We start from the raw sequence: 15,038 nt of genomic DNA, 5'->3' as shown, positions 1-15,038 counted from the left end.
AACTAAATGTGGTTCCAACCATAATGTCACCAGTGCCTTTGTACTGTGACAATAATGGGGCGATAGCTCAAGCCAAGGAACCAAGGTCTCATCAGAGATCCAAACACATTGAAAGAAAATTCCACAAGATTCGAGAACTCATTTCGAATGGTGATGTGTGCATCCTAAAGGTTGCATCAGCAGACAACGTAGCAGATCCACTCACTAAGCCTATGTCACAGTCACAACTGGATAGACATACAGAGAAAATGGGTATTAGATACATGGCTAAATGGCTCTAGTGCAAGTGGGAGATTGTTAGAAATGTGCCCTAAGAGCCAATACATTTGATGTAATCTCCTTAGAATATATTTCGTATATGATAAATAAAGGGCAATATTATTTTGTTATCTTTTATGTCGTGTAAAGAAACAAAAGTCCAGGGTGTACTAAATAAGAGATAAAGTAATCTAAAGAAGTTTAGATTCGGGAGACCTTTAATCTCTAACTGTAGTATCCCAAAATGTTCCTAATCATAAGGTTATCAAATGGGCATTGATAAACCGTCAAGATTGGCACATACTATGTATGCTCAATGATGAGGATGGTTGGTCTCAAACCATTTGTGTAGTTGACACTAATACAAGTATGTGGGTGCTCATTAGTGAATGAGTACACTGAACGCGATCAACCGGAGTTCTCGTATGGAGTATTTATCTATATGTCAAACGAGAACTCATAGTTGCAATAATGCAAATTAGTCCTTAGACCTGAGGCATCATGGTTGTCTTGTGATGCGTTATTGATCTTTGATAGCTCACAAAGGCAAGTCGTAAAAGATTTTCCTTATGTGTTATTGGGATCTCTTAATTCATCATAGAGGCATGTGAATGTACAATAAGGAATCTCTACCTTGATAAAGAAAGGAGAATGTTTCAAGATATGATTCAGTGAATCTTCGGCCGAAGTACTTGAACATGATTTAGAAAGTGGTTTTTAATTGTGTTCTATTGAATCATATGAGTTTAATCATATTAGGGGTTTGACATTATCAATCCGTACCCTAACAATATGATTGGAAACATTGTATAAGAGAAGGACCGTATTGCATTGCAATTCCAACTGAATAGGTTCTTCATCTATTCTAATTAGCTTGGGTAGCCATGATATATTGCTAGATGTCACTCTTGGCTTGTGGAAGTCCTAGGACTGATTGTGATCAATCCAAAATAAAGGAAGAATTAAAAAGGGGTTTTAATTCCAGTTGGTTAGAAAGAGTTCTAATGTTTTCCCACTGCCTTGCTAAATTAGAACCTAATGGATCGCACACCTTAAATGGTTAACTTTGAGTAATACAAATGAGAATGAGGAAATCAATTTGATTGATTTGATGTGGATGATTTACTACGTGTAAAAATATATTTGGGCCTCGATAATAGTTAGAGGGAAGCCCAAATGGTTGGGTATCAAGCCCAAGGGCTTAAGACACCTAAATATTATGGTTTAAGTGTCATAAGGCCCAATTTTGGAAGCCCAATGGGGTTTGGCCGAAAATGGTTAAGTGCATGTGTATGGGAATTGTTTCCATAAGCTCATTTGACACACAAACACAATCCAACATCAACCAAAGAGGTTTGGGAGATCAAAGAGAGATAGTTGTGAGTTTTTCAAGAGTGAAACACAATCTTCTTTCAAAGGGGTTTAGATTGAAACAAATCTTGAGAATCTTGTACTAGCATCCTTGTATTCTCAAGATACCTCTTCTCATCTCAAGGTTTCATTGGTGTGGAGACTTAGAGGCCATATACTTTTGTGGCTCACAAGGAGGAGAAAGATCAAGAGGAGATCAACAAAGGAAAATCATCAAGAGAAGACCAAAACACAACTTGGTTCATATAATTGCTTCAAGGGTAATTAGATCTTATCCTTTCTCTTGAATTTTCATTTATGAAAAACATATCAATGTTCATGGCTTAAGATACTTGGAAGAAGTTTGTTTTTGAATTTAAACAACCACCATATTCTTCCGCTGCGATTAATTTGATTAAATGCATGTTTAATATTCAAATGAACTTCTTAAAAATGTTTTAAAACCAACAATATATAGACAGCTTAATCTTTGACTCATTCAAATTCTTAGTGGTGTTAAATAAAATAGATTATTATAAATAAACCCAATCCTAGACATGTATTTATAAAAAAACCCACACACTATTTAAACATAGAAACACACCCAAAATCAACCACAAAATCAATAATTGTATATTTTTTGGGTGTGTTTATAAATGGGGTTTGAGTGTGTGTAATGATGGGTTTTGGGTGTTGGGTTTTTTTATAATTTCAGCCCCCATTTTGGGTGTTTTAGTGAAACTCCCTAAATAAAAAGGAAAATCCTAGGATTGCTTAGATTCAGTTTAGAATATATGGGTTTGGGTATGGTTGAAGAGAATGAGTTTAAAATTTAGTTAACTTGTCTTTATTAATTAGATGTTCGCAGACTTTTGCAATGTCCGCAGGTCCTCACTGGTTGCATTGCACTTGATAGCTGTATAGCAGGTCCTCTCTGACTCGAATTTTTGCATGTGTGAGAGCTGTAGGTTTTGGATTGTATATTGGAATTTTTAGGGGTTTTTGAGAGCTGCTGTAGGTGATTTGATCATTTTAGGTCAGTTTTGAGAATCAGTTTGTATTTTAACTATCTTTCATCCCTTGGTTTATAGTTCACCAAAGTCAAATTTACTTTTATAAACTTTTTTATTTGTATGATTCAAACTCTAAAGTGGGGGGATTAAAATGAATATCTACTAAGCTCTAATATGAGATTATATAATTTTGTTGTTTATCTGTTTCTTATTCAAGTAGTTCATGATTTTTGACATGTTCGCTTGTTAAAACTTTGAAGGGTTTTGAAGATAAGCAAACAATTTATTTCCATTTTAACTGAAATTATCTGTTTGGTGATTGATTGTTGACTGATACAAGTGTATTTTTGGACAGATGAATGCAGGTTGCTTTGTTAAGGCTATTGGATGGATGGATGTAGATGTTTTGGAAGGATTTTTGTTATATTTTTGTCATGGGTTGTAATTATAATATTTTTTATGATTGTGTGAATTTGTGATTGATTTAGTAGTTTAGAAACTTAGATTTGAATGAAAGATTTTTTTTTTATGGATTATACTTGAATTTGCATGATTTCAGCATTTGAAAGAGTAGAAAAAATTAATTTGGGCATGTTAATATTGCTTAGGTTTTGGCAATTTGCCAAAAAAAAAATTCAAAAGGTGATTTGGGCTTTTAAAAAAACTAGTATTGGGCTAAAGCCCAGAACTGACCAAAAAACAAGATCCAAACCAAAGCCTATAGGGTCAGCTCATTTTCGGCTTTGAGTTTAGACCCGACCCGACCCGACCCGAGAACCGGTGCCTTACTCGATTTGGCCCACAGGTCGCACAAAGTTAGACCCGATCCGAACCGTGCCCAGGCCTAAGTGACAGGCCCAGGAATCTTATCTCATAGGGTCATAGTGTAAAAGTTCAACAAAAAAAATTTACGATTAAAATAACATTGAAAATGAAAATATAGTACGTTCATTCATAATTCATGTAAAAAACAACATTACAAATCACAAATGGCCACAACAAGGTTTCATATTTTGAAAACGTAGCATTATAGCTTCATTTTCAATATAATCAAAAACATCCTTCTCAACGTAAATAAGTAAACTATCACTCAACCATTGATATCCCATTTTGTTCTGAAGTGGACCCTTGATAATATTCATGACTGAAAATGCCCTCTCGACTGAAGCAGTTGCAAGCAATAAAACTAAAGCCAACGTAATAAGCAAATACACATAATTGAATGCTCGATGCATCCTTGTCTTCACCAATGTTTTTGCAAGACCACCAATCTCTTGCAATTCAGAGAAATCACTACTCGAACACACATAATGAATATAAAGCTCAAGTTGATCTTCAAGTGCCAAAAGATCCCCATCCGAAAAGTCTTGAGGATAAAATTGAGCAAGACGAAGTAGCTTTTGTTTATCAAAAGCTACAAATGAATCACTCGGACTCAAACATGCCAAACAAATAAGCAACTCAATATTTACCTCATTAAAACGATCATCTAACTCCGTAAGTTGCTCATCAATGACATAAATAAAGAGCTCCACACGATAATGTTGACGATTTGTCTTTATTGGAGCATTACGTCTTGATCTCCCTAGAAGTACGAATGCCTCATTCATATTAGGAACATCAATATGATGTTTGTCACAAAATAAAGATACTTCATCAACCAATACATCAAACCCATTATTCCTCATCCAATGTACATTTTCCTTGCATGATTTCACTAAAGTCATTGCATTCAAAATTTCTTGCTCTTTCTTTTACAATGCTTGTGACACATCATTTGTGAGTCCGAATATAGCTTTCATTAAGAATTGGTGAAACACAAACTCAAAAGTAAGCATTTCTTTTTGAATCTTCTTTGCTTTACCGGCACTATCATTGAGATTATCATCAATAATCATTTGAAGTACAAGAATCACAGATGAAAACATAGAAATGATGCTAATAATGGTACCGTAATGTGAGTTCCATCGCTTGTCACCGGCACATTTGAGACTTGTTTCTTAATTCAAACCTCACCCCGTTATAAGACAATCATTTTCAAAAGCTATCACAAGCTCTTCTTAGAGTTGCGCTCTAAGTGCATCACGCCGCTTACAAGATGCTCCAACATTATTAGTGGTTGTGAAGAAAGAGGCAATATCAATATTCTTCTTTGCCACGACAACAAGTGCTAGTTGAATTTGATAAGCAAAGCAATGAACATAATATGCGCAAGGTTGTTCTCTCAAAATCTTTGTTTTAAGGTCATTCACCTCACCTTGCATATTGCTAGCTCCATCATAACCTTGTCCTTGTAGCTTGAAAAAGCTCAACCCGTTGAAAGAAAAGAATGTGTCAATGGCATCCTTTAGTGAACTTGAAGTGGTGTCGGTAAACCGACCACAACTTGCAGTTTGATAATCGATCGCATTTTACGTTGCGGTTGCAGTTTCAGATACCCAAATACCCAATATACCGCAAACCGCAATAGTCATATAATTAATAATTAAAATACATATTTATAATTAATTGATAGTAACTAATAGCCTTTAGATGAATCTAATGGCTAGGATTTCTCTCATCTTATTTACTCTCTCTCTCTCTCTCTCTCTCTCTCTCTCTCTCTCTCTCTCTCTCTCTCTCTCTCTCTCTCTCTCTCTCTCAACTCGATCTCAGTTCTCTCTCTCTGTCTCAGACGAAAACCCCAGCCGCAAAAACTCAACATCGATACCTCTATCTTAGTCAACCTCGCCGATGCCTCTACCACAGTCAGCCTCTCTCAAGTCTCAACCTCGCCGCAACTCTCACTCAACCTCAGCCTCTCTTAAGTCTCTCTTTGGTCTCAACCTTATCCTATTCACCCAGCCTACCGTGGTATTCGTGACTGTTGCCTATTACTATGTAATAGGCAACAGATATTATCTGTGGCCTTTATATGGTTATAACCTCGGATATTTCCTAAACTCCAATGTGTAAATGATTTTCGTGTGTCAAAAGAACATTGACTCCTGATGCCTAAACCTGAAACAACAATAGTGGTTTCAAAAGGGAGGAGGCTCAAGAGGTATTACAGCATCAGTAATATCTCCTATACTGATGCTTGTTATGAATTACGACATCGCAGAAACTAACAGTGTTGTTGCGAATTATGTTATACGCCATCATTTTTTCTATTTTGCAAACGTGAAAACCCTCCAATAGTGCTGGTTGCTATATAAATGTTGATGCTACTATTAGTTTTAGGCATCAATGGTTAATGTGGTTGTTTTAATCTTTTAACTTCAATTGTTTCTGGAAAACTGAAGTTGTTGTTTGAATCTTTTAACTTCAGTTGTTTTAATCTTTACATGTTCCACATCACACTTTACTTGGTTACTGTCTTAGAATATAAAAAAGGCATCATTTCCAAATCATGTTGTGTTGTCATTGCACACAAGATATATATATCAATTTAAATATGCCCATACTTGTCACATCCAAATCACAATTTTTCAAGCCCCACACCACAAATTATCCATACTTAGTCTACATATAAGCAAAATATTAGCTAGAAAGACATGTAAAATGAAGGAGGAATGTTTAGTTCAATCAAAAAGCCACTCTAGGACATGAGTTGCCAACTTTTCTCGCATCTTCTCGCACCTCATCCAATTGCATTTGGGTGTACGTGTCCTTCCGTCTAGTTCTATACTTAAAAAATAAAAATAAAAAACCAAGAAAAGAGCATGTGAAATGTAAACAAAAATAGTAGAAATATGAACATAAGCTTGAAAAGTGTAAGATACTAAATTTGCATAAGATATGTTGTCACTTAAAATTGCCCAATATACAAATTTACCAAGTATACCGTACTCATTCATTCCACTTCTTCAATTATCAAACTAATATCCAATAATTACATACGATACTATAAAACAATCTCATAATCCCACATAATTAACATAACTCAAATAACGGTCAAGACTCGTTAATAAGGTCATTCTAGTACTTCTCGAAGGGTGAAACTACCTCGGAAGACTCACGATCAACCGAGGGTCAAACTGCCCAAACTTGGTCAACTGGGCCCATGGGGCCCACGACCTCCGATTTCCGATCCGAAAGTTCCTACGGGTTCAACAGGGTTTATTATACATGTCTTGCAAATTTGGTCCAAATCGAACGGTCGGATCGCTCGCGATCGCATGATCGGACGGTTACCGTTTAACGCAAACTGTAAGTCATTGAATCAGAGTATCCGGGACTCCGATTCACGATCCGTGAATTCCTACACGATCCTAGAGATGCCTAAATCAACAAATTTGAAAATTGAGTTGATCTAACGGTCCGAACATATTGAACCCAAATAACGCCTAATATGCATAATCCGATCGACAGTCATACGATAACTAATTTCAAATTCAAGCATTCTGTCGTGCTCGGGACGACATGGGGATCATTTTAGGACCCAAAGACCTGCCACAGAGTGGCCCATGCGCCACCACACTCGCCAGCAGCGTGTGGGTGCCCAAAGCAATTTCCACAATCGGAAAATCTCCAAACGCCGATCAAGACCTATACCTACATTATCAGAACAATGAGTGGAACAACTTTTGTTCTTGGACCATGGCCAAAAAGTGACCGAAAATAGCCGGAATTAAGAGCCGAAATCGGCCAAAACTTGAAGCGATAATTTGAGTTTCAAAACGCAGAAATTAATCCTAAACAACCCAACCATAAGCTAGAACACATTGAGATGATGAAAAAACATACCTAGATTGAAGAAATTGATAGCCGGAATCGCCCGAACGAACTCCGGGAAGCTATAGGTAAAACCGGCTAGATTTTGTGATATGCCGGCGGCTGTGGTGGATACCGGCGTTGGGGATAGGGCGGGATGGAAAGAGGAGGAGGTGGTGGTTCTTTTGGGATCGGTGCCACCCAAAATGGTGGCCGGATGCGACGGTGGTGGCCCAAAAAGCCACCAGATGAATAGTAACAGCCAAAGAAGGGGGGGGGTTGCTGTGCGAACCAACAGGAGGAAGAGAGAGAGAGAGAAAATCTGGTTTTTAAAAAACCATTTTCAAAATAGTTACAGTTATGCCACTAAGCTTCTTTTAATTGTAACTTCTTCGTTACAACTCCGATTTGAGCCAATTACGTGTCTACAGACTCATCTTGACACGATCTATGTAATAGTACCAATTATTTCCCCAAAATCCTTTCGGATTAAAAGTGACCAAAATACCCCTATCCCGGGGGGCAAAATTATAATTTCACAATTTAATAAATTAATTAAATTAACAAATAATTTAAATTTGGGTCAGGATGTTACATCACATGAGACTATAGATCACACTAAGAGCTTGACATGAATTTCATGCCCCAATAGAATGATCAAGAGCATTGATTAAGAGAAGGATCGTATTGCACAATAATTTCAATTGAATAGGTCACAACCCGATTCTATATTGGCTTGGGCAATCGTGACATGTTGCTAGACGTCACTCACGGTTTGTGGAAGCCTTGAGAATAAAATATAATCTAGTTCTCATCAAGGGAGAATTAAAAAGGAGTTCTAATTCACAATCAATCAATAAAGAGTTTTGGATCGCCCACTACGTTGCCGATTAGAACCTAATAGATCACACACCGAAAAGGTTGGATGAAATGAAATAAATATGATGTGCATAGACTTATTAATTTAATATAGATTGAATTAATTAAGAGAATGCGGGAAAATGGTAGTGTGGGCCTAAACTATGAAATTCGATTCAAGGACTTTTGGGCTTGGACCCAATGGGCTAATAAAGTTATGTGGGCATAGTAGGATGACCACTTGAGCCCAACAAGCCCAATATTTACCCCATGGCCAGTTTTACCTAGAGGGAGACTTAGGTCTTCTTCTTGTGGGTCTATATTTATGAACTTTACCTCTTTAGAAAAGTTAGGGTTTTTGAGATAGTTTCAAGAGAGGAGTTAGAACACCATCAAGCTCCTCCCACCTAGCCAAAACTGGCCACCTTTGGAAATGACCACTAGCATAATTTCCTTCCTAGGTTGCATCATATTCTCCATCTTCCTCGATGTAGAAAAGTTAGAGATCACCTCTATTGGTGATTTAGTGAACCTAGAAGGCCTTCCATAAGGTGATCAACTCAAAGGATGTCAACCTTGAGTAGTACTTCAAGGGTAAAGTTTATAGGGTTAGTTATGTTAAAGCTCAAAGATAGTTGGGGTTAGTCATGTTAGAGCTCAAAGATTAAATTTTAAAGCTTATGTTGCCTAAAGTTACTTGTAATCTTATCTTTGTGGCAAAATATAACTAGGATTTTAATGTTTCCTTCAATGGCTCCCCTAGAAAAGGTCCAGGGTTCAAGTCCTAGCATCAGTGTAGTGTGTATGAGTTTAATATACTACCGCCCCTCTCAATAAAAAAAAGGTCCTAAAAAATAATATAATAATAATAATAATAATAATAATGAAAGCTATATGAAAGTGGACCACCGAAAAATCCATGAAAATCCACATAATTCTATTCAAATTCCTTAAAAACTATGATAAAATTTTAATAAATTCCATTAAAATCCATATAGAATTAAAGCCAAAGTCTATGGGTTGTCTACGAAAATCAATTAAAATCCACTAAAAACTATGATATAAGTCAAACAAACTCCCTCAAAATCCATATACAATTCAAGTCAAAGTTCATGTGTAGTGTATAAAACTAATTAAAATCAATTGAAATCTCAATTGAATGCACTCCATACCGAGTTAAGAAATAAGTTGGACATTTTCTCTTAAAAATCACCCCTACTCAAAGCCCAATCACAAAATCAGACAACTTGTTTGGCCCTCGCAAGGGGAAGTTTGCTGCAGGTCTCTTAACATCTCTTGGTCACGAAATGTAAGAAGACGATATTTGGGTTGATTGTGTACCACCTAGAATTCTTCCAGCCATTCAACTAGATTAGCGTGTTTCAGAGTGTTCGTGGAAGTTTTTCCCCTCTTGTTATTTATTTATTTATTTTAATAAAAAACATATACATTTTTTTAAAAAAAATAAGGCCCAAATTGTGTCGGTGGGAATTATGTGGCTGTACTGGTAGTCTGTAGCCCGCTTGCCCTACAGCATCCAAAGATTGACGCGCCAGTATTTCAAACAGAATCTCTACTCGCTATCTCTAGTTCATCTTTGTCAAGAACAAAACCCTACGTATGTACGCATTTATTAATGCTGGTCAAGTGGCCATGCAATTTCCAAAGAGAGAAAGTGAAGGCAATGGAGACAGCCTGAAAACGTTCTTCTCATGTGCAGTTTTGCACCACCCGTATAATTGGCCCCATATCTTATCTTTTCTTTCTACAACTAATAATTATTTCAACTTCTGTGTCTTTAAAACCAATCCCACAAGGAGCCACAATCTCTCAAGCCAAAGCAACCCTTGAGAGAGGCAATGAGGTATGTTTTCTTTTTTCCTAAATTTGGTAGCGTTTTGTGGGGCTTCTTTGAGGTTTCGAATTCATTCTGCAGAAAATGCTGAATTGGAAAATGGTTGGTTTGTTTGCTTGTCTTTCAGAATCTAACTAAAGTTACCTTCTGCACTCAACAAGAAAACCTCAACTTTTCTTCTTCTGCTGCTGCAAGATCTGCATATTTCCAGTCTATTGGTACTCTTTCTGTCTCTCTGTCTCTCTGTCTCTCTCAAACTGTGTGTTTAATGGCTAGGATTTGATTTCTGCGCATGCATTTTCCTGGTTTGAATATCTTCAGTCCTTGGTATATGTTTTTTTGTGTGGCTCTGTTTGGTTTTACATGAACTGATGTAGGAAATTAACTGCTCAAATCTTGTACCCTAGCTAATTGGGACTCTAAAAAACTAAGTATCCTTTTAGTTTTCATTTATCCCATGACAACTATTCATCTTTCTTTTAAAGAATGGAAAAGAAAGCATAAATTGACCAATTGCAACATCCCTAAGTTTTCTTCATTTTCTTGTAGGGCTGCCAGTGCCACAGTAAAAACAGAACCGACCGATTACCAATAGATTTTTTTTGTGGTCGGGTACCGGATTTTATAATCGAAAATCAAAGAATCTGAAACCGAAAAAAAGAGAGGTTATTTTTGGTAAAAATTGAAAAGAAAAAAATATATACCGATTATTAATGAATCGAATATTACCAACATTACCGAAGAATATACCGAAATATATTCAAGTATTTACTGAATTATTAATAAATAGAATAATAAATTATCAATTGGAAGAAATTCCAAATTTAAATTCCTCACTCCCATTGATAATAAAACATCTTTGTTATTTGAGTATCATTAAATGCCCGTTTTACTTCTTTTTCAGCTATTAGGGGTTTTTCATTTTTATTCAAATTGTTTAGTCTATTCAGATATATTTTAAAGGGAGATTCACTATTATACCTAATATAGGAGCCCAAATTATTAACAAAAACCCTATATAAAATGAACTTTAGAAACACACCCAAAACTCATTTTCAACATAACAAAAAGGCTTTTAACTTCTTTTAAATTACAAAACTGTCATTGATTTCTTAAAACAAACACAACCCCAAAACCTCATAAAAAAGCTCAAAATACTCAATAGGGCATCAAAGTAATTTAATAATCAAAATTAAATTCAATAGGGTCATCTATCATTTTTTGGGTTTTTTTGGGTTTGTTTATAGAAATTAAATGGTGTATGGTTTATTTATAGTTTTAGTGCTAAGAATGGATATATGACTAAATATCTGTATTTTAAATTATGTGACATGCTTAGAATAAAAAACCAAGCAATAATATCGCTCTTTATCAAGAAAAAAGAATAATAAAAGCCAAGCAAATCCTAGTAAAGAAAAACTAAGTTGAGGATTTTGATCCATCCTAAAAAAACTGTAGTCCCATTTTTTGTTTATCACTTATCCTAAAAATCGTAGTCCGATTTGAATTGCTTAAATGTCATTTTCATGTTTGTTATAAGTTATAACCTCATACTGATGGGGTACCTTATGACATTGTGTGTGTGAGAAAACTCCATCACTCTTATAAAATAAAAATAAAAAAATTAACCTCATTATTCAATTGAAAATTTCAACAGAGTGTTGTACAATCAGTGTCAACTAAGATGACTTTGGGCGACTGCAAGGTTAATCCATTGGTTTGTAATGGAGGCATGAACAAGGACAAGCCCTTTAAAATGTTTGTGGGTTATGATCAACGTGAAGACATTGCATATGAGGTTTGTCGGCACTCAATATTGAAGAGATCTTCAATCCCAGTTGAGATCATACCACTTAAACAATCTGATCTGAGAAAGGAAGGCCTATATTGGCGTGAAAGAGGCCAACTGGAGAGCACAGAGTTTTCTTTTACTCGGTTCTTGACTCCATATTTGGCCAACTATGAAGGTTGGGCAGTGTTTGTGGATTGTGATTTTCTTTACCTAGCTGACATTAAGGAGCTAAGAGATTTGGTTGATGAGAAATATGCCGTCATGTGTGTTCAACATGATTACACCCCAAAGGAGACAACAAAAATGGATGGAGCATTGCAAACTGTGTACCCTAGGAAGAATTGGTCTTCCATGGTGTTGTACAATTGTGAACATCCCAAAAACCGGGTCTTGACGCCGGAGGTTGTGAACACACAAACCGGCGCTTTTCTTCATAGGTTTCAGTGGCTTGAGGATGAAGAAATTGGGTCCATCCCATTTGTTTGGAATTTTCTTGAGGGACATAACCAAGTTGTTGAAGGTAATCCCCGTACTTTCCCTAAGGCAATACACTATACTCGAGGAGGACCGTGGTTTGAGGCTTGGAAGAATTGCGAGTTTGCAGACCTGTGGTTGAATGAAATGGAGACGTACCTGCAGGAAACGAAGAAGAAAGTCGAAAATTAGGAAGAATTAGCAGGTAGTGTACTGCTGCTGCTGCATTTGAAGTTTGAGATTCATTGTTGGAGTTCATTTTTTCGCTCTTTATTTTATGTTGACTAAATGTGTAAAGGAGCCTGCATGTGCTGTCCCCAAAACCCTATCCCCTTTTATTCCATATTTAGGGAAGTGTAATGTATAGTGGTTATTAATAGTAGCTAGGTATTGCATTGTAGGCATATCTCATGCCTTTCTTATTCATAGCATATGCAACGATTCATTGTGTAACATTTAGCTTGTTATGCAGTACTATTTGTATTATATTAATTAAAGTATTCTGTATTTCTTTCTTGTACATTTTCATCCTTTATGAATATGGTTTGAAGTAGTGGCAGAGCTAGAATTTTCAGACTAATACCAAAATTTAAAACTCAATTGTAAATGGCTTTATCATTTTTATTGGAGGGCCAACACTAACTTTGGTCCGGCCTTGGTTTGAAGGCTTGTGATTTCTATATATAAACATGTTTTATTTGGATTTTCTTTTATTTAGAGCTCTACTACAAAAAAAAACCTTTTTTGCGAAGGCAAAACGATGTCGGAAATACCCGTTTTTTTGTCGGAAAAACGTTGTTCCGAGAGCAGATGGCCGTCGGACGGCGTTGGAAAAGGGATCATCGGAAAAGGTACATTTTCGACGAGCCGTCAGAAAAGTTTTTATTTTCGACCAACAATGTGTGTCGTAAATATTATGACGTCGTCGGAAATTAATTTGGCAAACAATGATAATTTAGTATTTCCGATATACCAACATTGTCGGAAATGATTCAAGGTTAGTCGGAACTGTTTCTTATACGACGAGCTTTTGTTGTTTCCGACCAAACTTTTCTGACAACAAATCTTGTCTGAAATACTATTTCCGAGGACTAAATTTATTTCCGACAATGTTTGTTCATCTGAAATAGATATTTTCGATAACAAAATTGCATCGAAAAATAATTATTCTTTGTTGGAAATAATGCATAGGATCTATTTATGAGGAACACAGGTCGTCAGAAATGTTATTTACGACGGGGTAGACCGGTTGGAAATAATGAAACGTGTCATCGAAAATAGACAATTACAATGGGAATGTGGTGTCGTAAATGAAATCACTATTCTCGGAAATAACTCGTAAGTTATATTTCCGATCAACATAGATTGTCGTGAAAGGTTTTTTTACGATGAACAAGGATGTCGAAAATGTAATCAGACCTGTCGTAAATAGAATAATTATTCCCATAAAATGTTACATTTTTATAGTAAAATATATAAATAATATTTCAAATAAGAAACTGTTTTCATAAATATGTTTTTTTCATTCATTAATATAAAAAAAATTAAACAATATTCATTTCATATCAACTCGTATATGTCTCCAACTTCTAAAATTTGAATATAATTTCTAAGTCTGACATTACTAAATAAAATGTCTTTGGGAGATGATAAAAGAACTAGTTGGGCTCCTCCACGACATTGTCACTAAGATAAGCATCAGAATAGCTTGCAACATTGTCCTGGTATAATAACAACAAAAAATAAAGAATTACGATAAGACTTGATAGAATTTGAAAATGGGAGTAACAAATACAATTAAGAAGTAATATACATAACAAAAGCTATACCGCATTAGGTGATTGCCTTGCACAGTTAGCAGAATTTTGTAGGTTATTGTTAATCAACATTTGAACTTGTTGTTGCAAAGTGCTCAATTGACCTTTGACATCATTCAATTCCTCTTTCAAATGCCCATGATTTTCTTCCAATTCCACGCACCTACGCTTATTACAGTTTTGGCTAGTTGAGGCGTAGTATACGCTTTGACGCCACCGCCTAAGCCAAGAACACAACCATGACTAGGGGCAATCACCTCCTTATATATATCCCAATCATTGACATCAAGGTTTTCCTGTTCAACAGCAGCCTTTTTGTTTTCCATTTTTTCCTGTAGTGAAATTATAAACACATGTTTCATATATAGATACAATATCATGCTAATGGAAAAATATGAAGCTGGACATTGAAGTGGAAACCATACATAAAGTTCTTTCGCCTTTTCGCTTGGCCAATTTTCTCCTTCTCCATTCTTACCCTTACTTATATGAAATTTTTTGAAACAATCGATTGGACTAGGTTCAATTCCAGTTCGATCAAGCCGTTAACAAGAAAACATGAATATGATAAGACAAATAAATTCAGTCATCCAGGTTCCCTTAAAAAAAATGACATAAGCTCTAATCACGATACCTAGTGCAATCACCAACTTCACAATCATAGCTTCAACAATGAAAATAGTTGAAGACCTTTACATACATGCCTTACATAAAATATTCAATTGTTTACCTCATCTTTTTGGTATTTCGCCATTGGAACTGAACCTGTGGTATGCACTATTGTTGATTTTTCCCGATTAGCTTTGTTTCTTTTACTTTGATCCTGCAAATATAATTCAAAGTAGATGCCATCAAATAGATGGTTATTGCCAATGATGTAAAAATTAATAACCCACCGTAGAATGGTAACTTAATAATTATGTATA

General features: G+C 35.7%; 1 protein-coding gene and 1 pseudogene across 2 annotated transcripts; one reads left to right on the top strand and one right to left on the bottom strand.

The window, feature by feature from the left end:
- Window positions 1-3,604: 3,604 nt before the first annotated feature.
- On the bottom strand, window positions 3,605-5,762 carry LOC110746995 (uncharacterized; annotated as a pseudogene).
- Window positions 5,763-9,784: 4,022 nt separating this feature from the next.
- On the top strand, window positions 9,785-12,848 carry LOC110764783 (protein CDI). Of its 2 annotated transcripts, none has more exons than XM_088248130.1 (3): window positions 9,785-10,038; window positions 10,111-10,247; window positions 11,687-12,848. In XM_088248130.1, the coding sequence occupies exon 3, from the start codon at window positions 11,714-11,716 to the stop codon at window positions 12,485-12,487; it is 774 nt and encodes a 257-aa protein (XP_088104256.1). In that variant the 5' UTR covers window positions 9,785-10,038; window positions 10,111-10,247; window positions 11,687-11,713; the 3' UTR covers window positions 12,488-12,848. The 2 variants fall into 2 exon arrangements, with proteins under 2 accessions (XP_088104256.1, XP_021823497.1); XM_021967805.2 differs by having other exon boundaries at window positions 9,786-10,038; window positions 10,157-10,247.
- The last annotated feature ends 2,190 nt before the right edge of the window (window positions 12,849-15,038 follow it).

The sequence above is a fragment of the Prunus avium genome, chromosome 2, assembly GCF_965620075.1.
Source record: "Prunus avium chromosome 2, drPruAviu1.hap1.1, whole genome shotgun sequence".
Taxonomy (NCBI): domain Eukaryota; kingdom Viridiplantae; phylum Streptophyta; class Magnoliopsida; order Rosales; family Rosaceae; genus Prunus; species Prunus avium.
This window is presented reverse-complemented; position numbering and strand designations above follow the sequence as displayed.

What these genes read in the sequence shown, in the direction of transcription:
- LOC110764783 (XM_088248130.1), top strand. Translation starts at nt 11,714, where the DNA reads ATGACTTTGGGCGACTGCAAGGTTAATCCATTGGTTTGTAATGGAGGC.